Genomic DNA, 27,208 nt, shown 5'->3' on the forward strand with positions numbered 1-27,208 from the left:
TTTCCTTCAGATTTTTTTGGTAAGCTATAGCTTGCTTAGCTTATACGTAAATCCAGCAGTGACCGTCTCCTTCGGCTGAAAGTAAACCCACTGAAAGCGAACACTGAGTTTCCAGCAGCTAAAGTCTTTGCGCCTCCGGTTCGGGACTTGTTGCGGGTGAAGTCTCAACGTTCCAAAACTGGCGGAATGGCCTAAATGGGGGAGAAGGGGGAGCAGTTGCCAGTATTTAATCGTTATTCCGGGGTCTAGGTAAAATATTCATAACAACTGCAAAACCGATGTGCTCCTCCCCCGTTGATTCCCACCCCCAGCCCATCAAGCCACAAAATGTTCACTTCTTCCTGCTCTTTCTATTTTTCCTCTCTCTCCCCCCCCCTCCGCTTACAGGGATAATGGCCTCTCCCAGAACGCTGCCTTGTGTTTGCGGAAGGGGCTGCTTGAGGTCTGTTTCCACAGGGTGGAGACACAAGCGGCGGTTCCCTAGAAGCTGCTCCAAGTTAACATCTGCTGAAGGTTGGGGGCGGGAGAAGGAGGGCAGCATGAGTGCCAAAGAACCGCTGCTGGGAACGCTAAAAGGTGAGGGGACGAGCGGAGACAGAGGGGCGGTTTTGGAGGAGGCGGGGTGCCAGGTTTTGGCTGAATGGAAAAAAGTGCGAGAACCATACACGCATCTTTCGGTCAGGGTATATACAGGTGTGTAGTTACTGCCACACGATTTTCCACAGGGATGGGGAGTCAGGTAGAGTTATATTCTTATTTTGTCCCTGGTTGCCATGGGGAACAAATGTGTTTTTTAAAAAGCGTCGGAGCGAAGAGATCCGTACTCAAGCGTAAAAACTCCCCATCCTAAACGGGTTTATTGATTGAGAATCTCAAGTGATTACAGTGGATCTTAACCTAACTTAGTCGATTTAAGTTTGGCTTTATTACTGCGCTCACCTTAACTTTATGGGTCATCGGAGAAATGGGAAATAGAAGCTCGAGAGCTATGAGGTAACTGTCCTGGGAGCAAATGCTTACAAAGAGTTTTATTTATTTACTTACTTCTTTAGTTCATTAAAAAAAATATTATACACCACTTGATTGTTAAGGGAAAAACCTCCCTCAAAGAGTGATATCACCTAGTGATATATATGCTGCTTAGATGCTATTGTGACAGATGTCAAGTTATGTTCCAGATTGGGGTAATCCCCTTTTTTGTGTTGGAGAAGAATTGTAGCTCAGTGACAGGGTATCTGTTTTGCATACAGGATAGTCTCAGGTTGAATCCCCAGCATCTTCAGGGTGTGCAGGTAAAGACCTCTGCTTGAAACCTTGGGGAGCAGCTGCCAGCCAGTGTTGACAATATTGGGCTAGAGGGACTAATGTTATAAGACAGCTTCTTATGTTCCATTGTTATATTAGGAGGGTCCTCAGCATGCAGCTAAGAAATATCTCCCCACTTCTTCGCCTTTGAATCCTTTCTACTCCGCCATGCTCTGGAAAAAATATTTAGTGCTTGTATCTGGTCAGTTTATTTAAAACCCCATCTGAAGTTGTGACCACTTTTGATTCCAGAAAAAGAGGCAAACACATAACTAAGGGACATCTGCCTTCCTTCCTTATTGCCATGTTTGTTCTAGAATCTAGATAATGAAATTATACTATTATGGGAACAACTCACTGGGGAGGAAGTGTGAAGTCACTGGAGCTCCATATAACACTTTTTCTGGAGAGGGAAATACTAAAAAGGAACTATAACAGAACACACTCCTATGCATGTTTACGCAAAAGTAATTCCCACAGTGTTCAGCGGGGCTTGATCCAGTTAAGCATGCATATGATTGCAGCTTACATTTATACAAAAATAAGGTAGATTATTTTTCTCTGTGGATGTAGCATTTTACATTGAAATACAGCACCTGTATTATACAGGACAGGTGGCAACCCTAATTCCTAATGTTGTCGCCTCTTCCTTTTTTTTTTTTTTACTCCATTATATACAGCTAGATGCACGTCTACCTCTCCACTCAATATTAGTTTAGCATAAACTGATATCTCCATAATAAACTTCAGAGGAATGGCCAGTGTCATGTAATGGTTAGAGCATTAGTCTGGCATTCTGGAGTCCAGGATTCAAATCCTTTGTCACGCGTGCAGTTCACGCAATGACCTTGGGCTATTCTATGCGCAGGGTAGTTGTGATAAAATGGAGGGGGTGCTAAATCACATATACCACCCAAAGCTCTTTAGAGGTAGGGTGGAAGATAAGTAGAAGGAGGGGGGAAATTGGCCTAAACATCATATTATGGGCTGGGTGGTGGTGGTGAAGTATTGGATCCACTGCACTGATAATCCAACAAGTAAAAGAGAAGGTTTGTTGAAAGGGAACATCTTTCTCAAATCTCCCTCAAGTGGAATGAATGGGTGGAGTACAGCAGTCTAAAGAACAGTCAATATTTGCTTAAGCTGGCTCTTGGTTCAGGACTTCCATCACATTTAATTATTTATTTGTTTAAAATAGTTCTTTATAGCCCTTCGGCTCCAACAGCACTAGAAGTGGGTTACAGACATAAAATAAAACATGATATGCACTGTGTGCACTGGGAGGTTTTTCTGAAATGGATGAGAGCTGCCTTTCATTTCAGATGGGATTGTTCAAGAGAACATCCTGGGCTAACTGTGCTGTAAGGACCTTTCCAAACTGAGTGAATGGGTGGGAAAATGGCAAATGCAGTTCAGTGCAAACAAATGTAAAGTGATGCACTCTGGAGCAAAAAGGGGGATTAATTTCACATATATGCTCATGGGGTCTAAAGTGGCAGTAATGCACCAAGACAAGAGACTTTGGGGTACTAGTACATAGCTCAATGAAGACATAAACCCAGTGTGCAGCAGACTTGAAAAGGGCAAATTCCATGCCACAGATCACCAGGAAAGGAATTGAAAATAAAACTGCTAATATAATACCACAAATATGTGGTACAACTGCATTTGGAATGCTGTGTACAGTTCTCGTTACCTCATCTCAAAAAGAATATTTTAGAGTTGGAAAAGGTTAAGAAAAGGACTACCAAAACGATTGGGGCGTGGGGGGAGCGGCTCCCTTGTGAAGAAAAGTTGCAGCATTTGGGATTTTTTTTTAATTTAGAGAAAGGCAAGTAGGAGACCATGAAACTTTACAAAATTATGCATGGCACGAAGAAAGTAGATACAGTGGTACCTCGGGTTAAGAACTTAATTTGTTCTGGAGGTCCGTTCTTAACCTGAAATTGTTCTTAACCTGAGGTACCACTTTAGCTAATGGGGCCTCCCGCTGTCGCTGCACAATTTCTGTTCTCATCCTGAATCAAAGTTCTTAACCTGAGGTACTATTTCTGGGTTAGCAGTGTCTGTAACCTGAAGCGTCTGTAACGTGAGGTACCACTGTACAGGAAAGTTTTTTTCTTTCTCGTAAGACTAGAACTCACAGACATTCAGGGAAGTCGAATGCTGGAAGATTCAGGGCAGAGAGAAAAAAGTCTTGATGTAGTGCGTGTTAAACTCTGGAATCTCTTAGTCTTCAAGGTGCCACAAAACCTTTTTCTATTTATGCTGCTACAAATGGATAAAGAAGGCTACCTCTCTGTAAATAGGAACAGTACCTCCCAGTTTTCAAATTATTTGAAATATACCCCCCACTCCCCAAAAGTTCTGAGAACTGGCAAAAGGAAGAGAGAGCTTTAGCAAGGTGGTTGCATAATGTGCCTCGGACCATGCCTTGGCACCCAAAGTTGTGTTCTCGGAGATTCTGTACATGCCACGATCAGGCAAGGAGTAGCCTTGTGGTTTATGATTTGCAGAAGTCAGCAACCAGGTGGCCCTGGACTAATTCCGGCTGTGTGGGGTACACCATCTAGCCCCTCCCCTCCAGTTGCCAACCCAGAGGCAAAGAAGAGCTGGGAAGTTGGTGACTTCTGTAGCATCAGGGCATGATAACTTGCTTTGGAGGGTGGGATTGGGGAATTGCCCTTCTTAAAGTTACCTTCCCAAGCTCTGTACTATAGTCTTATCGATTAGGGCTTTGGTATCTTAACAGAAGGGTGGCGCTGTGGGTTAAACCACAGAGCTTAGGGCTTGCCGATCAGAAGGTCGGTGTTTGAATCCCTGCGACGGGGTGAGCTCCCATTGTTCAGTCCCTGCTCCTGCCAACCTAGCAGGTCAAAAGCACATGAAAGTGCAAGTAGATAAATAGGTACCGCTCCGGCGGGAAGGTAAACAGCGTTACCATGCGCTGCTCTGGTTCGCCAGAAGCGGCTTAGTCATGCTGGCCACATGACCTGGAAGCTGTACGCCGGCTCCCTCGGCCAATAAAGTGAGATGAGCACCCCAACCCCAGAGTCGTCCGCGACTGGACCTAACGGTCAGGGGTTCCTTTACCTAGCTTAACAGAAGAAAAGTATAGCAAAAATACAAATACAAATAACTCATTCTATTGCCAGTCTGTATTTGAAACCTCGGGGACGCAGGTGGCGCTGTGGGTTAAAGCCTCAGCGCCTAGGACTTGCCGATCGAAAGGTCGGCGGTTCGAATCCCTGCGGCGGGGTGCGCTCCTGCTGCTCGGTCCCAGCGCTTGCCAACCTAGCAGTTCGAAAGCACCGTCGGGTGCAAGTAGATAAATAGGGACCACTTACCAGCGGGAAGGTAAACGGCGTTTCCGTGTGTGGCTCTGGCTCGCCAGAGCAGCGATGTCACGCTGGCCACGTGACCCGGAAGTGTCTCCGGACAGCACTGGCCCCTGGCCTCTTGAGCGAGATGGGCGCACAACCCCAGAGTCTGGCAAGACTGGCCCGTACGGGCAGGGGTACCTTTACCTTTACCTTTTATTTGAAACCTCTCTCTCTCTCTCTTCTTGCAGTATGTATCCTCAACCTTCAGGGGAGCAGCAGCCCTTACACAGACACCTCTCCACACTTACAGTCCTTTTGTGAGGTCCTGGAAATGATCCTTCGCAAAGGAATAAAACGTGAGTGGCTTTTTCTGTACCAAAGATGGACAGTACTGTGCATGGAGATTTTCCTTTGCGGGGAGCGGGTTGCACTGCAGTTGGGGGCAGTAGTGGGACAGGACCAGCCTTACAAGGAAAGGTGGGGTAGAAGTATTTTTAATAATAATAAGTAATAATAATCCCTGAAAGTTCACCTCCTCCTATATGTATCTCCCTGGAGTTTGACTTCAGAGGCCCTAGCCCCGTGAAGCGGATCTCACTGCCAGGTAAGGTGCAGCCAGTGCCATCTCTGCTGGTGGGGGCCCCAGGGCAAGACTCCCTCTCCCTGTCTATCTGCCCCCTCCCTGCTGTTGTTGCCAGCTGCTGTTGCCTCCTCTGCCTCATCATTGCTACCACCTGCTTACATGGCAAACAGACTCAGTGAGCAAGCAGGCAGTGGCAGCTCCACCACCTTCTTGCAAGAGTAGGAGCAGATGAGCAAGTGGTGAAGAGGAGAAGCAGGTCCCGGGGGCTGCAGTCACTGAGCCCCTCCTGAGGTGTGGGCCTTAGGCAAGTGCTTAGCCATGCCCACCCATGATGCTGGCCCTAAGTGTGATTTGTTGCTGCTGGTGGTGTTGATGGCACTTCAGTAGCCGAATATTGTTCCCAGAGAGGTTCATCTGGTAGTTACTTTGGGGTCCTTTATAGCCAGGAAAAGACTTTTTAAAAAAATTTTCCAGCCCTTTTAAGACCACTGATCTCATAAATCTATTATTGTACAGTCACACCTCAGTTTCCGATCATTTACATTCCTGTACGTTTCGGCTCCCGAACGTCAATGGAACTAAGTGTTCTGGTTTTCAAACGTTCCTCAGAAGCCAAATGTTCGACACGGCAGACAAGCAGCCTCCGATTGGCTCTTCCGATTGCAAGAGCCAATCAGAAGCTGCGCCTCGGGAATCGAACATTTCGGAAGTCAATTGGCCTTCTGGAACGGATTGCGTTCCACTTCCAAGGTTTGACTGTACTTTTTATTGTTCCCAAAGAACTCTGACCACTGCAATTTTTATATTTCAGAGGTCTTAGTACCCTTCCAAAAGTAGGGTTTCCAGGGTTCTTCCCATCAATGCTGTTTAAAATTGTTGAGGATTGAAGGGTTGATCAGGCATGTCCCATGAGGGAGTTTGTAGTGGCAATGTAGATGACCACTGCAGTATGGAGACCGAGGTGGGAGAGGGATTTGTGTCTTGTTGCAGATATCAGAAATTTACATAAGTTGCAAAATCTAATTGCAGTTTCTGCTGGTGCAAAGGCATTTGGTGTGTGTGTGGAGGGGGGTTGCAGTAGAAAACTTCACACTTGCCAGGCTTTCACCATGCACAGATTGCTGATGCTTTCACAGAGTGAATCAGACCCTTTCTGGCAGCACCCTGAACCCCCAAGGAATAGAATGCATCCAATGTAAATGTGCTCTAACTGAGCACCTTCTGGTGCTAAGCAAATGGTGTCTGTAATCTTTGGTTGTGCGACGCAGCACTTTGCTGTGCTGCTTTTCTTTCTAAAGGAAAGTCGTCTTGTCTTCCTCAGAGCCCGTTCTGGGGTTCAAGAGAAAGGACTATTGGCACTGGCTGGAACAGCTTCCGCAAGTAACCCATCCCAGGTGGGTGGCCTGTAGTAGTACTTTATGATACTGCAAAAGTAAGAGGAACTTGATTTTCTGCTTTACCTTTCTGTATATAAGCATGATTACAGCTACAGTGGTACCTCAGGTTAAGTACTTAATTTGTTCCGGAGGTCCGTACTTAACCTGAAACTGTTCTTAACCTGAAGCACCACTTTAGCTAATGGGGCCTCCCGTTGCTGCTGCGCCGCTGGAGCACAATTTCTGTTCTTATCCTGAAGCAAAGTTCTTAACCTGAAGCACTATTTCTGGGTTAGCGGAGTCTGTAACCTGAAGCGTATGTAACCTGAAGCATATGTAACCTGAGGTACCACTGTACAGGCTTTTATTAATTTTCTGCTTTTTTTAATCCTCCTCTCACAATTCTTCTTTTTTCACCTGATGTCCATAAATGAGTAACTATGGTGTTCATATCCTGTTTGTGGCCATCTGATTGTCCGATAGGCATCTGGTTGGCCACTCTGAGAAATGGGATGCTGGGCTAGATGGGCTTTTGCCCTGATCCAGCAGGGTTCTTCTTACACTCTGAGGTCGCCCCACAATTAGAGGTGCTCATAGTTTTTGTAATAATACCCGTACGGTTGTTTGGTTTTTGGCATCAGCTTCTTTTAAGTTCAAGAGTGTGTGTGTCTCACACAATGGCCATTTTCCTTTAGACTTCCATTTTACAGGGACTGTCTTTGAACTTTAAAAGCTCTCAGTCACACTGACATCACCATGATGCCAGATGACTGACAGATGGGTGGTCCTGCTCACCTGTCCAAGTTGGCCTGTGGTGGGAGTGGGGGGGGTATTAGGAATCTGACCTGCCAGCCGGATCCAGTCCCTCACCCATGCTTCACAGGGGAGTCACAATTCCCAGAATCCTTCATGCTGACTTTTGAGGGGTATCAAGGAAAGGATGGCAGGGGGCGCATAACTTTTTCACCCTGAAATATCTCCATTTGAAGTGACTTGAACATGGTTTTTGTGCCTGTACCCCATGATAACAAAGTCTTTTCTTCCTATAGCATGACCCTCCTGTCAATGATGATTGAGAAAACTAATTCCTGTGAGAAGGTGCTGACAGCACAAGGACGAGGGCGGTACTTCCTGCGCCTGGCTTTGAATAGGAAGTTGCTAGCTGTTGCTGTTAAGCAGTTGATCAGATCTTCCAGGCTGCTTGAGGTGGGGACATGACGTAATTCAGAGCAATTAAAAGGAGAAGTTATTTTGAATAATAAGAGTACTCAGATACCTGTCTTTGTTACACTCTTTTCTTGGGGCCTCTGTTGAGTGGACACATAAGTTAGTAGGTGTGCTTTGCTAAAGACCTGGTCTGCGGGATATTCCTGTATTCACCATGTTTATAATCTTGAAACCAGTGCTGATTTTTAAATGTACTCAGTCTAGGGCTAATGTTCTTTAACAAGAAGAATCTGCAATTGTTCATTATAACTTGGCAGTTAAACCTATGGCCCCATTTGGGGAAGAGCCATAACTCAGCGGCAAAGCATATGCTTTACTTACAGAACATCTCAAGTTCCACCTACAGGTAGATGTGGCATATTCCTTCCTGTGCCCCTGGAGAGCCAATTGCTAGTCAGTGTGAATAGTTTGAGGTGGACCAATGTCCTGGTTTAGTGTTAGACAGCTTCCTGTGATCCTGCTAGTGGTAATACTTATCTCCTAAACTTGGGGACGACGACCCTAAAATCCCAAACCTAAATTAATGCTCCTTTCTAGATATTATGATGGTTAATAATAGTTTCCTGTTCCTGATGTGTACGTACCTTTGTGGTCAACTTATTTAAATTATTATAATTATTCAGAGTTGTTTTTATTTCAGTGGTATGATCCAATGACCTCCATCCTAGGCAATGAAGACTTATCTGGTAAGAGTCATCTCTGTACACTCATTGCATTGTGCAAGAGAGCAGGTCATCCCACTGATGAAGTGGACTCTTATTCTCCAAAAGCTTGTGCTATATTAAATGTATTAGGCCTTAAGGTGCTAGAAGACTCCTTGTTGCTTGGCTACAAAATGCATTAACATGGCTGCCTCTGGAAGTTATAACAAGTGCCCTGAGAGTCATTTTGCATTCTGTTGTAGCACAGTATGTTACTGAAATTTATTGTGCCTTGCTTTATAACAGTCTTGCTTTTGAGTTACTGGGTTCTGCACTGTACAAAGTTGAAAAGGTACCAGAGCTCAATGGCAGCATTATTGATGTCTAAATTTATTCTGCACTGGTGTTAAGGGCCCATCTTCACCATACATCTTAAACAGGGGTGTCCTAACCCAGTGGCATAGCGTGGGTTGTCAGCACCCGGGGCAAGGCAAGTAATTTGCGCCCCCAACCCGTGGATTTGTGCCCCCTAACCCCAGATGTTGCGCCCGGTGTGGCCGGCCCCCCCTGCACCCCCCACGCTATGCCACTGTCCTAACCTAGTACCAGAGCATCCTAACAAGTCTAAATGCCCTTAGCCTAAAGTGGTATGATACTGTTTTAAATGTATAGGGCAAATGATGCCCAGGTAAGGGGCAGAGTAAATGTAGCACTTTAAATGGCCCCCTCCAGTTTTTATAAGGAATCAGGAAACTTTCTGACACACAAGTCTGTTGCCAACATGTCTAGTTTGCCCAGTGATGTGTTGCATATTGGCTACATAATAACCGAATTTTATTATTAAAAGGATGCAATTAATGTTGTTTGTTTGTTTGTTTGTTTGTTTGTTTGTTTGTTTGTTTTTAAAAAAACCTAGCATCCCCAAGGTTGCTAATTATAAGGTTGTGAATGGGCATATTTGTTTCAATAAAGTACAGGCATGTTGCAGGAACAATGTAGATATGATATTCTGCACAGCCTCACTGTGGAATCTCATCCAACAACAATGCTAGGTGATAAGGTGGTTAAGGCCGTAGACTTGAGTTCTTTGTGTGCCCTGTTAACCCGTGGCATCCAGGATGCTGCTGAGGCCCTCTACCTGTGAAAAGGCATGCAGCCTCTGGTAGCTCCACGTTTCCCTTGCCACTGAATTCTGCTGTGCCCTCCCTCCACATCAGTGGCTGGTTTTTGTCTTTCTCATTGTGACACCCTCCTTTCTGGACTCACAGATTGTCAGGTCCTTTCATAAGCTTTGCTGGCAAGGCAGATGCACCGTTTCATGATTGCCTTGGAGGCACTATCTGTGTGGTTTGTAACAACATCTGTTTTGAGCTCTGGGGTTATTAAAATCATCCTTAACCTCCAGCTAGTCAATGTATTATATAGGTTTCTGAAGTGCCAGATGTGTCGAGATTGTGCCATTGCTGTCTGGAGGCCTAAAAAAATAGGATGAAAGCCTTCATGCCATTCATAAGCTTGCACATTCTTACACCAAAAATGTGTGTGTATGTGTTAAGTAACACTGGCAGGTTTTCCCATAACGAGCCTTTCAAAATGCAAGCAACTGAATCTTCTTCAGGACTCATTAAAATTGTGGCTCATTATTTGTTACTTCATTAAGGATGATCAGTTACAGGATTCTGCTGTTTTGAGTTTTATGTTACTCCCTTTTGTCTTGTTTCCACATTTTTCTTCCATTACTCCTCTTCTCAGCTTTTTCCTCAATCACGTTGTTGTAAATAGTAAACGTAAGTGTTCTGTAGTATTGCTGAGGATTGATCTGTGACTTTTCCCGGCCCCTTCACCCTTCTGTTTCACCTCTTCCACCAAGAATTGTCCATGTGCAGCAACAAAGAAGTCCGCTTCACACTTTGCCATGTTCTATTAGGTCATTTTATTTACAGCCTTCCAAAGAGGTCAAGGTATCTAATGTATGTGTTTAAATCTTTGTCTGTGTATGTGACAAACACACATTTCCAACAGCTCTTATGTTCTAAGCACCCAGGGAGCTGGGACTAGCCATGGGTCTCTAACCATGTGCGCGTACAATAGTAGTAAGCACGTGTTTGCCTTCATTACATGGGAAGCAGATCTCAGTGGCACCAGGAGGCATGAAGGTGAGGGCAACTACAGTTTGGCTCATAGCCAAGGTTGCAGTGTCCTTATTAGGAACGAGAAGAGAAAAGAGCCATACTTCCTTTTAGTGCTTTTCTCTGGGGAAGGGTAATGGGTTGTAGATTAAAGTGCAGAAAATGGCATTTCCTTACCTGTTTTCTATTAGAATATCATCCCAAAAGCTATTTGTATGGTGCTTTTAGGGACTTTTTCCTTATCACTGTTGTGGGATCATCTACTGGGTCAGGCTTCACTTAACAACTTCACCTGGAAGGCAGTTGAATTCTGGACACTGAATTCCCCACAATCTGGTTTGAGGAGATGAATGCTAATTGGCAATGAGACTTTATTGCCGTGGTTCCTGGGTGTGAGGCAGGCTTCCCTGAGGAGAGGCAGGTAATTGCTTGGGGAAATGCAAGTCCCACACAGCCGCTGCCTCAACTCATATTTTAAAATATTATTTAAATCTATGGAGATTCGTATGGTTCGGAGCAGCACAGTTGTCACTTACAAGCTGCCAGAGTGACATGTATAGCTTCATAGGAAGGTGACTGCCTGAAGCTTCCAGCTATGTGCTTAAATCCAGGGTCACCACCAATCTGCTTCTTTAGATTCCCAGAGTAGCTATGGAGGGGTTGCCGATCTCTACACAATTCTAACTGTGTAAGCAGCTGCTGAATCCTTCTCGTGTATACGGTTTGATTGAGCCTGTGGGCAAAATTCCCATCTCGCCTTCTCAACCTCTTGGTGCAACCTGAGTGACCTCACACACCTGCCCACCAAGGCATGATGCAGCTGATCTGTGAAAACCACTGTTTCTATTTGTAAAGATTTTATTTTCTGGTACGTTTGCCCGTTCAATCTGCGTGAGGTACAAGTGAGTGGCGCCAGCTGAGAAACTTGCCTTTGTTCTGTGTTGGTTACATTTTTGAAAGGCTCAAATATTACTTTAGGGAGTCTTGCTTCCATTACAAGTTTGAGATTTCTTGGTTCGTGTTCTCAGTGTGTCCCTTGACCTACCGATAAATGAATATATAAAGTTGGTCAGAAAACCGGCAGCAATTTTTGATTCTTTTATTTCCTCCTTCCAGAGCCTTTCCTCTCTCTGATGCTGGTGGTGACAGAAATGAATTTCTCCCTAGATTTGCAGGTACAGTAGTTGATGATTTGGGGACCTAAGTTTTATGCAGTTTCCACTGCTTAATATCCTCCAGATGTTTTGATTTATAACTCCCAGCAGCTCCAGGGAGCACATCCTGGCTGGTTCTGACGAGAGATGTAGTCCGAACAAGGCTGGATTAATAGCTGTATTTTCCCACCTTTCCTTTTAACCTCTGGCTTGACCTCTCATAGTTTGCCATTCTTTCTGTTTGTAGAATTCCAGTTTCTTGGATGAAAGCTGGCAACTTCCGGTAAGAAGTTTTAATCCTCTCTCTCAATACCCCCTTTTGCACAATTCATGATATTCTCCCATCTTGCTGCTTACAGATAGGGATGGCACCATCTGTTTCACACCTGTAGCAACAGGCCAAAAATGGCGCCTCTACTCTGGACTGGAACTTTGTGTTTATGTGGTGGTTTTTTTCTATTTACATTTTAATGTCTCACAAGCATGGAGGTTTGTGGCAGGGAAATGGTAACACCTCTGGGATTTCTCTGCTTGATTAAATCACTTTGTGAATTTTTAAAGTGCTTTATGGGTCTTTCATTCAACCTTTTAATAAAGTCCTATTTGAGAAACTTGAACTCCATGTCTCTCTGAACCGAGTCTGAACCCGAGTCCATTGACAGCTACACTTAGAATTTTAAATCATTGTACTTGGACAACTTCAGCTATACTGAAATGCTGTAGGGCTCTGGCTTCAGCTGGGCCACAGAACAAGGATTCCAGTTCGCATCAATCTAAGCTGTTTTTAAATATGTGTGCATCTTTCCGTTTGTGGTATTTGGGGTAGGGGAAGGATCTGTGGTACATTATTTGAAGTATTTCTGCACTGCCAAAATCAGCCTTAGGTTGACCTTATGAAGCGATGGGGACTCTGTGACACTCCCAAGTATTGGTGGACTTCAACTCCCATTATTCCTGTTTATTGGCAGTAATGACAGAGGACTGATGGGAGTTGGAGTCTTAACTGCATCTGGAGAATCACAAATTCTCTATCCTTGGCTTTGTGACACTGGCCTGTGGCTGATTTTATTTTTATTATTTTGCTGTGTGTTATCAGTAAAGACAGGGCAAGACTATGCTTGGTCCGCTTGTCTGAGTCTAGCATCTCTGGGCTTTGATCATTTGCTCTGCAGATTAGGGATCACTTAATTTAAGATGTGGTGATATCTAAAAGGGGATTGCACTAGAAGCCTCTAACCCTGAAGTCACACAGTATAGCATCACGATAGTGTTTCATCCCAATGAGCCTTTTGAGGATAAATGGAGAACTTGAGGCTTCAGGGCCTTCCACTGCCTTCCTTTAAAGCCAACGCCCCTATAAGAAGCAAAATTTCTCATCTACACCAAGGCTCTGAAGGAGGATTTATTCAAGCTTGCTGGATACCACACTGATAAATACTGCTTTCTAGGTGTGCCTGACCTATGAAACTGTCCCCTGCAGGGAGCTGGGAATGGTGCTCAGGTAAGAGACCTGTCACATCCTTACGTTGCTTTGAACTTCCTCTGCACAAAATCCATTGTTTTAAATAAATATCCGGGTGTGGATCTGTAAGATAAAGCCCATAGGGAACAATGAGAGTTGGTCACTGAAACGAATGTCAGCCTGATACAGTTTTGTGGAGTGTATTCCGCTTGTGCTAAAGGCATGGAGCTGGCAAGGGGCAGGGCCTCTCCCAGGCCTGGAAATTCCATTCATCTCCCTGCCTGACTTCTGAGATTTCACCAGCCATTGCCCACAATCATCCAGATTAATCATAGAATTGTAGAGTTGGAAGCGACCCAGAGGGTCTTCTAGTCCAGCCCCCTGCAATGGAATCTTAACACATGGTCCCCCATCCTATTTGAAACCATATCGGATCCTGATTGACTTTGCAAATGTGCTAGTCTTTGCAGCCATAAAAACATACAAAGGGAAACCGCTATGGTTTGATAATTGGACTATAAAATGCTGGAGATTCAAGTGCAAATGTACATTCAGCTGCAAAATTTGCTGGGCAAACTTGGGCCAATCACTATATCTCAGCCTAAACCAGGCATCAGCAAACTCGGCCCTCCAGATGTTTTAGGACTACAATTCCGATCATCCCTAGCTAACAGGACCAGTGGTCAGGGATGATGGGAGTTGTAGTCCCACAACATCTGGAGAGCCGAGTTTGCCTATGCCTGACCTAAACTACCTTGCAGGGTTATTGTGAGGAGGAAGGGAGGGAACCATGCATTCTCTGCAAAGCTCTTTGGAGGGAAGGCAAACTAAAAACGTAACCATAAACTTGGATATTAAAAACAAAGCTTGTCATTTTCAGTATGCTGAATTCCGTACCCAGTGGCAAATTCTACGCTCGTACAGAATGACTGAGTGCCCTCGCCCCTGGTTATTTGTAACTTAAGAGCAGCGGCTTTGACAAACCGTGACCTGAGCCTGTGCCTAGCAGTAAAGATTAGCGCTTTTTGCAAGGTAGAAATCCTAGTGTTGACAAGGGAGTTCAGCCTACTACTGTGCAACATGTAGTCCTCAGGCCGTACATGGCCTTTTAGAGCACTTCTGGGAGGAGCTTGCAAACCCCCAAGAATCCCAATCAACTGCATTGCAGAAGGAAAAAATTGGATGGGAATAAGTGCAACCGCCACAGAAACCAGCTAAGAAGAGTTCCAATAATCATTTGATTTTTTAAAAATCATTTTTATTATTTAGTAACAAATGCTTCATCAAAAGGAACATACAAAGAAAGAACAGTGATGTACAATCAATTGCTGGGAGGCTTACACAGTAACGTCTAGCAATTCATTGTTTTTGAGGAGCCAGCTCCAAGTTTTGTTCATTCACGTTTGAGATTCCCATCCCCATGAGGCTTAAGCATTTCATAAAAGGATGTCTCTCAAGAAGGGTAATGTGTCTGCCAGTTTTGGCATCCATCAAGCCTGTGCAATTACCTTGATGGTACACAACAGATGTGCAAATTAGCTGCAGCGCTCTGGCTTGCGAAGGATTTCCATTGTGCCTTGTCTTTGTGCAACCTAACGCTGGTTTTAAACGCCGTGGGCTATCCGAGCCAAATAGTCTTTTTGCCCTAATAATTTTGCAGAAGTAGAATTTTGCAGAAGTAGAAGAGGCGCAGTGCCAATGATTGAGTACATATTTTTACCACCTACATATAAGCCTCTAATGAAGGGGGCTTTGGTGAAGCCTGACCCACAAAATGCTACACCCATTTTTCATGTTTGCCAAAGCAACCAATCATGTGGGTGGTTTCTTCTAGTGCAGCCGGGTGGACAAGAAATCCACAAAGCAAGCTTCTTGTGTGAGGGTTGCCTTGCACAGTTTGGGTTGATCTTAACCATGCCATTTGCAGCCCTTCATCTTCAGGGAGCTTGTGCTAGTTTGGTTAACATTAAAGGTGCTGGTGGTGGTTGTTGGAAACCACGTTGAAAAGAGAAACCCTGAAAGGTAGCCTATAGATGCAGAAAATAAGAATGTATGAACGAGTAGTTGATGGGGAACTCTGTGGCCCTCCAAATGTTGTTGGACTCAAACTCCCATCAGCCCCAACAAACATTGCCATTAATCTAGGGGATGATGGGAGTTGAAGTCTAACAACATGAGGAAGGCCACCAGTTCCCTATCCCTGGTGTGGAATCTATTATTTTCCCATCATTCTGAGCAAAAGAAAGAAAGAAAGAAATCTCTTTTAAAAGACAATCACCATTTCTTTCTCCCCTGTGATCCTCCTTCCTTTGCTCAAGTATGTGGTACCTCAACTCTTCAATGCGAGCTCTTGCCTTGTCTCTCTCCACCCCTTCCTCTCCCTCTTCTCGTCACAGATATTTGGATGGACGGATTTTCATCGTAAATGTGCTCCCCCAAAGCCAGGCAGCAGTGGATGAGGTGGTGCTGGTTGGAGATGTTATTGATGAGATAAATGGATCTTCACTGAGGAACGCATGCAATGGACAGGTGTGAAAGGGAACGCTCTGATCTCGGGGGACTAAGGCTGCTGTGTTGCCTGAGATCCTGAGAATGGAGCAGAAGAGATGGCTGTGTGGTGTTGCTATGGGAACTGTGCAGAGCTAAAGCTCTGGTGTTTGACCTGGAGATCATGGTGAAGAATTGAGGGTGTGGGAGGGATACAGAAAGACTGGGAAACAAAATGTCTTTCTCTTTCTTTCTTTCTGAAAAGTGTAGAGATTTGCACTGCAGGAATGAATAGAATTATTATAATTACTTTAGAATTTTCAGAAACTTAAATTCATACCAGTGGTTTGCTCGCTTTTAAAGTTTTCTTTTACAATGTTTATAGGTATGAGAAATGTGGGGATCAAGACAACTATTGGGGATGCATAGGAATCTGCTTGAAACCACGGCAAGCTATAGACTCCTTGTCTACTGCAGTTAGTGGGGAAACCACAGCTTAATATTATAAACAAATTGCCCAGTCTTGCTTGAACCTCGGTATTCAGACAGTTGTGATAGAGCTAGCAATACAATTAATTAGGTTTTTTTAAAACAAGCAAACAAAAAAAACAATTACCTAAATATTTCAGTATTTTTTGGATCAATAGAAATTTTTTACTGTGCTTCCTCTGAGTATAGCAAAGTTGAACAAATCAAGCTGTTTGCTTACAAGTATTTCTGTCAGGGTGGGGGGCTGGGGCAGAATATCTTATACTGGGAGCTTTGTTCATGCTTTCCATGTAAGTTTCAGATCTGGCTTGCCTGACAGATGGAAATTCATGACTGTGCAATCCCATACAGGTCTAGTCAGACTGTGTGGACACCATATATTTAAAGCACATTTGAAATACATTCCTTCCCTTAAAGAATTCTATTCACTGTAATGTACCACTCACAGAGTTACAACTTCCACTTTGCCAAGGCAATCTCTTCTAGTGACGAAACTGCTTGTGTTGTCAGGAAGTTCTTTCTGGAACTTAGTGCCTGAATCCCTTTTCTTGTAATTTGAAGGCACTGGTTTGAGCCTTTATAGATCACCAGAAAAGAACTTTGCTCCTTCATCTATGTGACGCTCCTCCAGATATTTCAAGGTGGCTGTCATACTGCCTCTGAATTGTGTTTTCCCCAGACTGAACGTACCAGTCCCTCTATTGGATCCATTCCTCCTTATGGGAGAAAAATATGAAGATGTGCTCCTTTATGTACAGTGGTACCTTGGTTCTCAAACTTAATCCATTCCAGAAGTTCGTTCCAAAACCAAGGTGCACTTTCCCATAGAAAGTAAGGCAAAATGGATTCATCCATTCCAGACTTTTTAAAACCCCTAAAACAGCAATTTAACATGAATTTTATTATCTAACAAGACCATTGATCCATAAAATGAAAGTGATAAACAATGTACTGCAGTCAATCAATCAATCAATCAATCAGTAGCTGAACTGGGTTCCACACAGTCACAAAGAAAAAAGACCCTCAAAAACAAAAACGCAGAATAAATAGCAAAAACAGACAGACCTCAGCGTAACACTCAAAACGGAAGTGTGGCACTCAAATCAGAAGCGTAACACTAAAATCAGAAGTGTAACACTCAAAATGGAGCACGTTCAGCTTCCGAAAAAGGTTCGCAACCCAAACACTTTGGGTTCCAAGTTGTTTGAGTACTAAGGCATTTGAGAACCAAGGTACCACTGTATTGTGGGAACAGCACAGAAAAAAGCTTGTAACCTCTGTAACTGGGATTAGTGCCAGGTGAGCAGTGCTAGAAATTCTTGCCCATGCTCTCAACCTTTCTGTTTCTCTTCAGGCTGGGACAGTGCTACAGAAGTACAAGGGCAAGCCTCTGAGCTTCCGCCTGATTCGCTGGAAGTGGCATGATGGAGGGATGTACAAGCCGCTTCTCCCCTACCTGAAAATCCTCCAGGAGAAAATCCCCAGCTTCCAGCTCCAGCATGAGCACACGCACAAGGAAAAGAAAGAGGATCGGTGCTTGCAGGGGGGCAGGTAGGGGATGCCAGGGGAGCAGAGCGGCAGCAAAACGGTTGCAGGCTCCAGCTTTTGGCAATCGGTAACAATAAAGGTAGTCAGCATGGATTCATTCTGAATGCAGCCTGTAATTGAGGTGGGAACGTTAGGGTCCTTGGGCTGTTTTCCACCTGCCACACAGCTCAAGGCTGATCACCACGTGGTTCGTGAGAGAGACACACAACAGCAGCAAAACAGTGTTATGTTTACAACTGGGGGTGCTTTTGAGCCATCTAGGGCCATGAAGGGACACGAAAGTAAAATCCCACGCCAAACTGAGAGGAAGATTTGGAAGGCCCATATTACCAGTGCTATTTTTCTGGAAAAATAGGTGCTGGAACTCACCATGAACGCCTCCCTTGTTCTCTTATAACGGCAATGGCGCCCACCTGAGAGGTGCCAGAAAGGAGTTCCAGTGTGTTTGGGCTAAAAAAACAAACCCCTGCATATTACCAAAGAGAGAATAGCTCCTCACACCCTGTTGAATGAGGAGGACTGAAAGGGGAAGGCACCTAAGATTTCAGTGAAAGTTTTTTTAATTTTTTTTTAATTCAAAATTATAACAAGACATATTATCCAAAAACATATCATCCTTGTCCCCCCCCCTTTTTCCTCCCTCCGCCCTCCCACAGAAAACCCCCCACCCCCACGACTTCCCTCAGTTCCAGTCTTTGGTTTCTCTAAGAATGCTGTTTTCTGCATGTTACAAAGTTGTATAGATCCTCAAACTATTTAGCTGATTATTATAAATAAAAAGTTTGTGAATGTTTATTCAAAACAAGATTTCAGTGAAAGTTGAGGTGAGTGGGGAGTGAGGTAAAGCAGTTTCTAAGGTCAAGCCAACTTAGGAATTCCACTTCAGTTGTTGTGCACATATTTAGAGCCTGTTCTTATGGCACAGACCTCTTGCTCAGAGCCAGTAGTTATCGTGGAGAGCCAGCGGGGCCGACGTTACGTTTTTACACTCTGGTATGGTTAAACAATATAGATCTCAATTGTGACTAGTGCGTGCATGTTTAAATGGGCACTTTTCTCATTATATACCCAAAAGAAGGAGATCCATTTTGGTGTGTGCAATTACCGCTTGATTATTGTGGAGAAAAGCAGCCACATAAGCATGCACACGCCAGTCACAATTGTTGCACACCATGTACATTTTGTTCTGGTATCGGCCTGTTTCGCTTGAACTGCCATCCCCTCCCCCCGGTCTAAATGAATGAGCTACTTATAGACACCATGGATTAATTATTGCGACCATTTTCTCCTCAGGCTGCTGTACAACCTGCGGTACTTAGGCCACATCAATGTAGGAAAGGTGAGACTGGGTCTTGGACAGAGAAGGGAGGATTGTTTAGCTTTCCTTGTTGTTGGTTTATGTCTTTTATTTTTGTTACACCTTTCCGATTCTTATTTTCAGTATGGAAGCAAAGAGGTGTTAGACCAAGGCATACCTATGGTTTTAGAGAAACATTTGCCACGACAGGTACGTTTCCTGCTTTAACAGTCCAAAATGTGGAGACATTTTTCCAAAATGTGGAGACTGGCACACGAGTAGGGCTTACAGTTGTTAAATGCATTCTTGAATTTGCATACGTCTGGTTTTTCCTCTCAATTTTTGTTCGTTTTTTAATTTTAAGCAGGCTGGAGTTTGACCGTAATAATTCTTTGCCCATTCTTTCTTTGTGAGGAATTGCTAAATCAGATTATAGGTTATGAGGGCAAAATTATTGATAGGTGGGAGATTCAAACCTTACTTTTTTTTATTCATTTTTCCCCTATCTTTCTTCAAGTAAGCCCAAGTCAATGTACAATGTTCTGTTCTCTTCTCCACCCACCAAACTTTATCTTCTCAATAACCCTTTGTGATACATTAGACTAATAGATGGTGTCTGGCCCAAATTCACCCACTGAAGTTCGTGACTGAGGTGGGATTTGAACTTGGATCTCTCTAGCCCTAGTCCAGCAAACTAACAAAATTTTAACCAGGTCTCTCAAAGGAAAAGACGCTTTTGGCTAGCAACCAAAAGCCCTCCAATTTGGGATGTACGCAAAAATTATTGAGCTTCTCCAGTCAAGAACACAAGATGAGAGACAGGCCCAACTTTTGTACTCCTATAGCCTGTGAGGAAAAAATAAAGAATCTACTTGGAACTGAAGGAGTATTTCTTTTCTTCCTCCTTTGATCAAACGGCTTGCGACAACTAAGCAGTAGTCATCGTTGTGGAAGGGAAAGAAACAAAATAGCAGCAAGCAGATAATTGCTTTTGACAAGTACCATTCACAAAAAAACTTGGTGAATCTGAAAAGCTATTAAATAGTGAAACTTTAATTGTATTTGCTGAATTTGTGCAGTATAGTGATGACAATTCTGGTAGATCTTTTGGAGAAAGAATACTCTAAATATATACCCCCTTCTACAAGTCTAGGAATTACAATTTCATATGAAAGCTGCCAAGAAACGCTTGACGAAAACAAACTATGATCCCTGCCTTACCGTTCGGCATCTGAACCCAGAGGTCATGATTTGTTTCCATCAAACATTCCACAAACCTTGACCTGTTGCCAAAGTTTGGCCTTGGCTTACAGATTGTGGTTTGTTGGAGCGAAACAAACTACAAACAATGGTTCAGGAGGAGCAAGGCTGGTTCGGGGAATGCCAGAGTGAGGAGGAGGGGAGCAACCTAGCTTGGCACATTCACCACAAACAATTCATTATGGTTCCCCCCCCCCCAACTTGCTGCCCTGCAGACTACACACTCCCATCAGCCCCTGCCTGCACCGGCTAATTTACTACAAGGCTTTACTTATTTGGGCATTCAGTTCTGCATGTTAGCAGTTTCCGTAATGCCTTCTGCGCTCGGTTGCACATTTCTTTAGAAATAGCTCCGAGAACTCTCCCTTAAATCAAGTGTGTGAGGAAAGAGAGTTGACTACCTCAGATTTTAAAAATTCCTGAGGTACCTTTGTGTGATATGTAAATTCTTTAAATTGGGGGGGGGGGTTAATGCACCCCACCACCAAAATGTGTTTAATGTGTGCCCTCTTCCTCTACCCTACCACACTGTCAGCTACCACCAGGCCTAGTTCTGGCCTTGATGAGTATAGAACTGCTGTCCCAGATTGGATATGAGACCTGAGTGAACTTTTCTTAACCAGTCACTTAATTGCAGCAGCTAGAAGTCGCCACTTCAAACAACACTGCAGCAAGTCACTAAACGTACATAAACTGATTTTATTCCAGCCCGAAGGCTACAAAATCAACAGAGAGACCCAAATGGTGGCCGTATCTCTAGTTGCAGACCTTTATAAGTCTACCAGCAGGTCAGGATTTGGAGAGACAGCACACATTCCTCAACGTACTTTACAGCCTGGCTCCTTAAACAACCTCCTTTTTTTCCTGTCAGGTTGGCATGCAATTTGTGAGGAGTGAGAGACCTGAGTTCTAATGCACTACCTGCTAAAGAGATCCTTCCCCCCCCTTCTACCATTTTTTTAAAGAAGAATGGTATAGAGCTTCTCATGTTTCTCCTACGCTCCCAAGACTATTGCATTTTTGCCTGTACAGTGGTACCTCGAGTTAAGTACTTAATTCGTTCTGGAGGTCCGTTCTTAACCTGAAACTGTTCTTAAACTGAAGCACCACTTTAGCTAATGGGGCCTCCTGCTGCTGCCACGTCGCCGGAGCACAATTTCTGTTCTCATCCTGAAGCAAAGTTCGTAACCCAAGGTAATATTTCTGGGTTAGCAGAGTAACCTGAAGCGTATGTAGCCCGAGGTACCACTGTATGCTTTTTCACCGTGATTGTATTTCTATGACAGAGCACAGTGCTTTATATTGGGGTACTATAGAAATGCAGGCAAATAAAAATTCAAGGTTATAGTCCATTAAACACACAGGATAGATTTCTCTCTCTCCCTCCTGCATATGTGGGAAGATGAAGCTGTCAAAAAAGAAAAGAGAGGGAGGGGCTTAATCAGACAATCACCCCAGCCTACAGTTACTCTTAAAACTGCTTGAAGCTGATGTTTGCAATTTACTACTTGCGCACGAGTCCTTGCCATTTAAATATGGACATAAAGGTTTGAAGTTGTGTCACCATCTTAGTGAAAACATACAGGGCCCCAGCCTCTTCTCTCTGTACAATTTGGTTCTAGACTCATCCAGTCTGTCTGCCTGGCCAACAACAACTCACCTACTGTGGGTTTCTGAGACTGAGCTTTTCGAAAAACAATGCCTGATCCCACCAAACAAACAAGTGATGGAGGTGGTTTGAAACGACCACAACGCTGAGACCTTATTATAAGCCACAGTAGTATCCACTGCAGCAATGCAAGAGCAGCTGCTACTCAAGAGGAATTCAATGCTGCGCTGTTCCAGTTGTTCCATCGGCGTTTCAGCTTGCCCTATGGAACCATATCCCACGGGGAGAGAAGAGGGGGGAAGGCCCCATGGCTTAGTGGGACTTATGCTAGCACACTAACTTAGCTGAATCCGGCCCGTTGTACCTGCAAGATGCCACCACTATCGGATGCACCATCGCACCATACCAGGAAACGCTTACAAAACATGAATGGACCAAAGGGAGATTAATTAGCTGCATGGCCCCTTTCTGAGCTATGCAGCTCAGAATGCCCAAGTGTTTCCCTCTTAAAGATGGGGTGGATGAGCTTTGTAAATATATAAGGCCATTTGTTTCACTCCGTTGCCAGAATCAGCTGGCATAGCATGCGACTTGTGTTTCTCCAGTGCTGGAGAAAGTCAATTGCTGTTCCAGTGAAGGCACTCAAGGCTGCTACTGGTTTGTTTTCTGGGTAGCTCATAATGTAGCAACTTACATGTGCATCTTTATTCAACCCAGGTGAGTACTTCATGTCAGGAACATAATTTAAAGCAGTGGGTTTAAATTATTCTTTCGTCTAATAAGCTCAAGGCTTGTGTACATTGTTCTGCTTTCTCCCCTACCCCCAAACTTTATCCTCACAATAACCCTGTGGGGTAGGTGAGAATGAGCTTAAATTACTCTTTTGTGAATACATTAATACATCAAACGTATAGATTGGTAGAACTATTTTGTGTTTTTTTTAAAAAAATCCATATACAGCTACTGAAGTCAGTGCTATAAACTACAATAGAGCAAATCTGAGAGCGTAAATTGACACCAACTATTTTTATCTGACGTACATAAAAATGTTTACATTGGAAATTTTGTGAAAATTATGCAGTCTGTTAAGTGATCAGTTTGAGGCTATCACTGTGATTATTTCTACCCCAAATCACACCAAGTTGAAGGAAGCAAACTGAGGAAAAGACTTGAAATCCCAGCAAAATGCTCAGGCCTTATCTGTTCATTTTCTGTTGCAGGCATTTTGACAATTAACAGTGCATTTTACTTACCCATTATTGTTTCGAACATTTTGAATATATTTTCACAGGAGGTTTTATTTGATGTCAAAGAAACAGAAGTCGTTGTTCAAGAGAAAGCTGCTTCAAAGGTTAGAGTACTTTTCTTTACTGTTTGTGCTTGTCCTGACTATATTTAAATATTTTATGTCAAAATTATTCATAGAAGGCAGGCCACTGAATTTAGCTGCTTTCTTCTAGGTAGAACTTGCCTATAATGTGTGAGATTTATAGGAAGGTAGGTTGCACGTAGAGGAGCTATTTGTTTAAATCTACAACAAAATCTCTATTTGATTGTGTGGATCATGGTCCATTCACACACATTTAGAAAACAAAGAGCACAAAATTGTTAAATAATCAGTTCTAGGCCACTGCCTTATCAGATCACTCAATGTTGTTGCCAGGTTTTGTTTCGTTACTCTTATACAGACATTTCCTGTGTGGGACGGCGTCTGGACAGCAACAATCTCTTCGCCTTCTGCAGTGTGTGAGTTAAAAATAACCACCCACATACCTAGAGATACACTACACCAGGATTCTATTATCCCTGGCTGCGTAATTGCATGGGGCAGCAATGCATTTAGAGCAGGCTGAAGTTTGAGTGGATCTTTTCAAAGTTCAGTTTTCCCTGCCAACAATTCTGCTGAAATCCCTTACTATACACTCCGAGCCTATGTAAATCATGCTTTTGAGCACATACAGTGGTGCCCCGCAAGACGAATGCCTCGCTAAACGAAAAACCCGCAAGACGAAAGGGTTTTCCGATTTTTTAGCGGCTTCGCAAGACGAATTTCCCTATGGGCTTGCTTCGCAAGACGAAAGCCCATAGGGAAATCTCCGGGGACAGTGGGGAAGCGCAGCGCGCCTTCTCCTCTGTTCCCGGACCTGTCCTAAGGCTTGCGGTGGGAGGTCCGGGAACAGAGGGGAAGGCGCGAAGGGCTTCTCCTCTGTTCCCGGGGCTTGCGGTGGGAGGAGGGTTTTTCCTCCCCACCGCCAACATTCAGAACAGCATTCTGAATGTTGGCGGTGGGGAGGAAAGCCCTCCTCCCACTGCAAGCCTTCAGGACAGGTCCGGGAACAGAGGGGAAGGTGCGCAGCGCTTCTCCTCTGTTCCCGGGGCTTGCGGTGGGAGGAGGGTTTTTCCTCCCCACCGCCAACATTCAGAACAGCATTCTGAATGTTGGCGGTGGGGAGGAAAGCCCTCCTCCCACTGCAAGCCTTCAGGACAGGTCCGGGAACAGAGGGGAAGGTGCGCAGCGCTTCTCCTCTGTTCCCGGGGCTTGCGGTGGGAGGAGGGTTTTTCCTCCCCACCGCCAACATTCAGAACAGCATTCTGAATGTTGGCGGTGGGGAGGAAAGCCCTCCTCCCACCGCAAGCCTTCAGGACAGGTCCGGGAACAGAGGGGAAGGTGCGCAGCCTGCTGCCCCGCGCGAGGGGCGCTCTTAAGCAGAGCGCCCCTCGCGCGGGGCCGACATTCGCCGCTTGGAGAGCCCTGCGGGGAAGTCCTGCAGGGCTCCCCAAGCTGCGAATGTCTGCCCCTCACGCGGGGCAGCAGGCTGCTATCTGCAGCTTGGAGAGGCCTCTGGACCTCTTCTGAAGGCGGGTGGGGGGCAAAAGTCTTTGTCCCCCCTGCCTGCCTTCCCGGGGGATTTTAAAATGCTGGTGGGCGGCAGCACTGCCACCCGCCAGCATTTTAAGATCGCCCCGGACAGCGGAGAAGTCCTCCGCTGTCCCGGGGTTTTTAAAATGCTGGCGGGCGGCAGCGAAGGCTTCGCTGCCGCCCGCCAGCATTTTAAAATCGCCCCAGGACAGCGGAAGGGGGGGGAAGCAAAGACTTTCGCCCCCCCCCGTCGGCCTTCAGAAGAGGTCGGGGGACAGACTGTCCCCAAACCTGGTCTGAAGGCGGTTTCCATAGGAACGCATTGATTGATTTTCAATGCATTCCTATGGGAAACCGTGCTTCGCAAGACGAAAAACTCGCAAGACGAAAAGACTTGCGGAACGAATTAATTTCGTCTTGCGAGGCACCACTGTACTCTATTGTACGTCTGCCTCTTATTTTGATAAAATAATCCATCCTATTTGGAATACCCCAAGGCCCCTTGGGTTGTCTGGGGGGGGAATTCACCCTGGCCTAGTTTAGCCATCACTGACCTTTCAGCTGGTGGGTTGAGACCTGCTACCCAGTCACTACCTAATCTTAGGCGCGTCCCAACAGTAGTACAGTGGTACCTCGGGTTAAGTACTTAATTCGTTCCGGAGGTCCGTTCTTAACCTGAAACACCACTTTAGCTCATGGGGCCTCCCGCTGCTGCCATGCCGTCGGAGCACGATTTTTATTCTCATCCTGAAGCAAAGTTCTTAACCCGAGGTACTATTTCTGGGTTAGCAGAGTCTGTAACCTGAAGCGTATGTAACCTGAATCATATGTAACCCGAGATACCACTGTACTACAAATATGCCCCCCATGCATTGTTTTTATGTATCTATTAGCATAATTTTGATGCTTTTGTAAAACTGAAGAAAAATAAAGGGGGGAAAACACCAGATTTGCTACTGGAGTCTGTAGCCTGACCTCAGGTGCATCACAACAGCAGCACTATCACAATGACACAATGTGCCCCCAAGTTTGGACGAAGAGCCAGGCCCCAGGTCCTGTAAAAGTCAGAAGTAATGTGTTAGCAGTACCTCAGCTTGCCAGTGTGCTTAAAGGATTAGTGTTAAATTTAAGATGGGGCAGAATGAACAAAGATTCATTCTGCCACATACATATCAAATTTATTGCCCATAGTGTTGTCATCAGTACCTCATTATGGGATTCCCTCCCTTTGCCAATCTGATTAGCCCAGATTCTTACATGCTTTCGGAGTCAGCTGCATTTCTTTGCCCAATCTTTTGTGTGTTCTGTCACTTTGTTATTTTACCCTACTGACTGCTGTGTTTTAAGGCTCTTCCAGATGTTCTTTTATTGTGCATTCATTTGTACTGATGTTGGGTCTCAAGCTGGCTATATATGATCCTGCCTTCAGTGCTGTGCACAGGCCATAGCTTCCTTCTGAAATCCTGTGACTTCACCTCACAAATATTTCAGGGCTTTTAAAGTTCGTTGCACAATAATGTAACATCTAGGAAGCATCACTAATGAAGTGGAATTAATCCACTATTGTGTCAATCTCTTGTTTAATAAGACATCTGCAAAATCCGCATATGCCCTGAATGTGTATTTTAGTGTAACCTGTTCTGATTGATTTGGCCATGCAGGCAAGAATAATTTTCAATACATTATACTGTATAGGGTTTCACCCGAGTCTTCGGAACAAAGCACCTTCGACTGTCTTGTATTTGAATCCAACACTGAAGATGAAAGTGAGGAAATAATAAGAAGAATTGGTAAGGATATTTGTTCTTTGGTGTACAACTAAAAAGTAGCAAGGCCTCTATAGCCTGTTAATGAAGCATACTTAGTGTACTTGCAAGCTAGTAATTCCAAGACTTAGAAAGCTAATAAGATTAGGCTTCGCAGTAATTGTATATCTGCATTTCTAATTATGTTCAAGGACTTGGGCTTAGTATGAAATAAAGTAGGAAGTCTTGTTTGATCTAGAAGGATTTCCAGGTCAGTATCCCAATCACCTAATATCTAGCATGCTAGTGGTTAGGAGACAAATTCTGTTCTTTCAAAACCATGGCTAGAGGAAGTACTGCCAACTTCAGGAATATTATTTTAAGATTAATGACCATTTGTTTCTTTAGCTGCTGGATTTAAACACACAGAATGGTTTGTCTGATTGAGATGCATGATGCTCTGCTTCTGGGTTTCTGCCAATGACCTACTTTTGGAGCTGAACTGGCATGCAAAAGGGCCTAGTTTCAGTCAGTGATACGCTGCCAGGCTTGCTCTTGGATTAAGGCGGCAATATGAAAGGATTAAAACTCGACACTGGAAATAGTATTTTGGCTACCTCCTACAACAGAAGACTGAGTTTTTACAAGTGTTTTCTTTTCATGTTTATATGGACATTTTCAGAATTTGGAATAAAATCAAGCTGAAGCCATGG

At 44.4% G+C, this 27,208-nt stretch overlaps 1 protein-coding gene across 1 annotated transcript; it reads left to right on the forward strand.

Moving 5' to 3' along the window:
- The first annotated feature begins 411 nt into the window (after window positions 1-411).
- Window positions 412-27,207, forward strand: LOC310838390 (uncharacterized protein). The gene is made up of 16 exons (XM_083725695.1): window positions 412-576; window positions 4,877-4,984; window positions 6,533-6,605; window positions 7,637-7,793; window positions 8,455-8,500; window positions 11,701-11,759; window positions 11,986-12,021; window positions 13,187-13,239; window positions 15,597-15,729; window positions 17,531-17,727; window positions 19,018-19,063; window positions 19,166-19,231; window positions 23,182-23,241; window positions 23,554-23,636; window positions 26,446-26,540; window positions 26,904-27,207. The coding sequence occupies exons 1-16, from the start codon at window positions 540-542 to the stop codon at window positions 26,936-26,938; spliced, it is 1,284 nt and encodes a 427-aa protein (XP_083581821.1). The 5' UTR covers window positions 412-539; the 3' UTR covers window positions 26,939-27,207.
- The last annotated feature ends 1 nt before the right edge of the window (window position 27,208 follows it).

Source organism: Podarcis gaigeae, assembly GCF_964106915.1.
Source record: "Podarcis gaigeae genome assembly, chromosome: 2".
NCBI lineage: Eukaryota > Metazoa > Chordata > Lepidosauria > Squamata > Lacertidae > Podarcis > Podarcis gaigeae.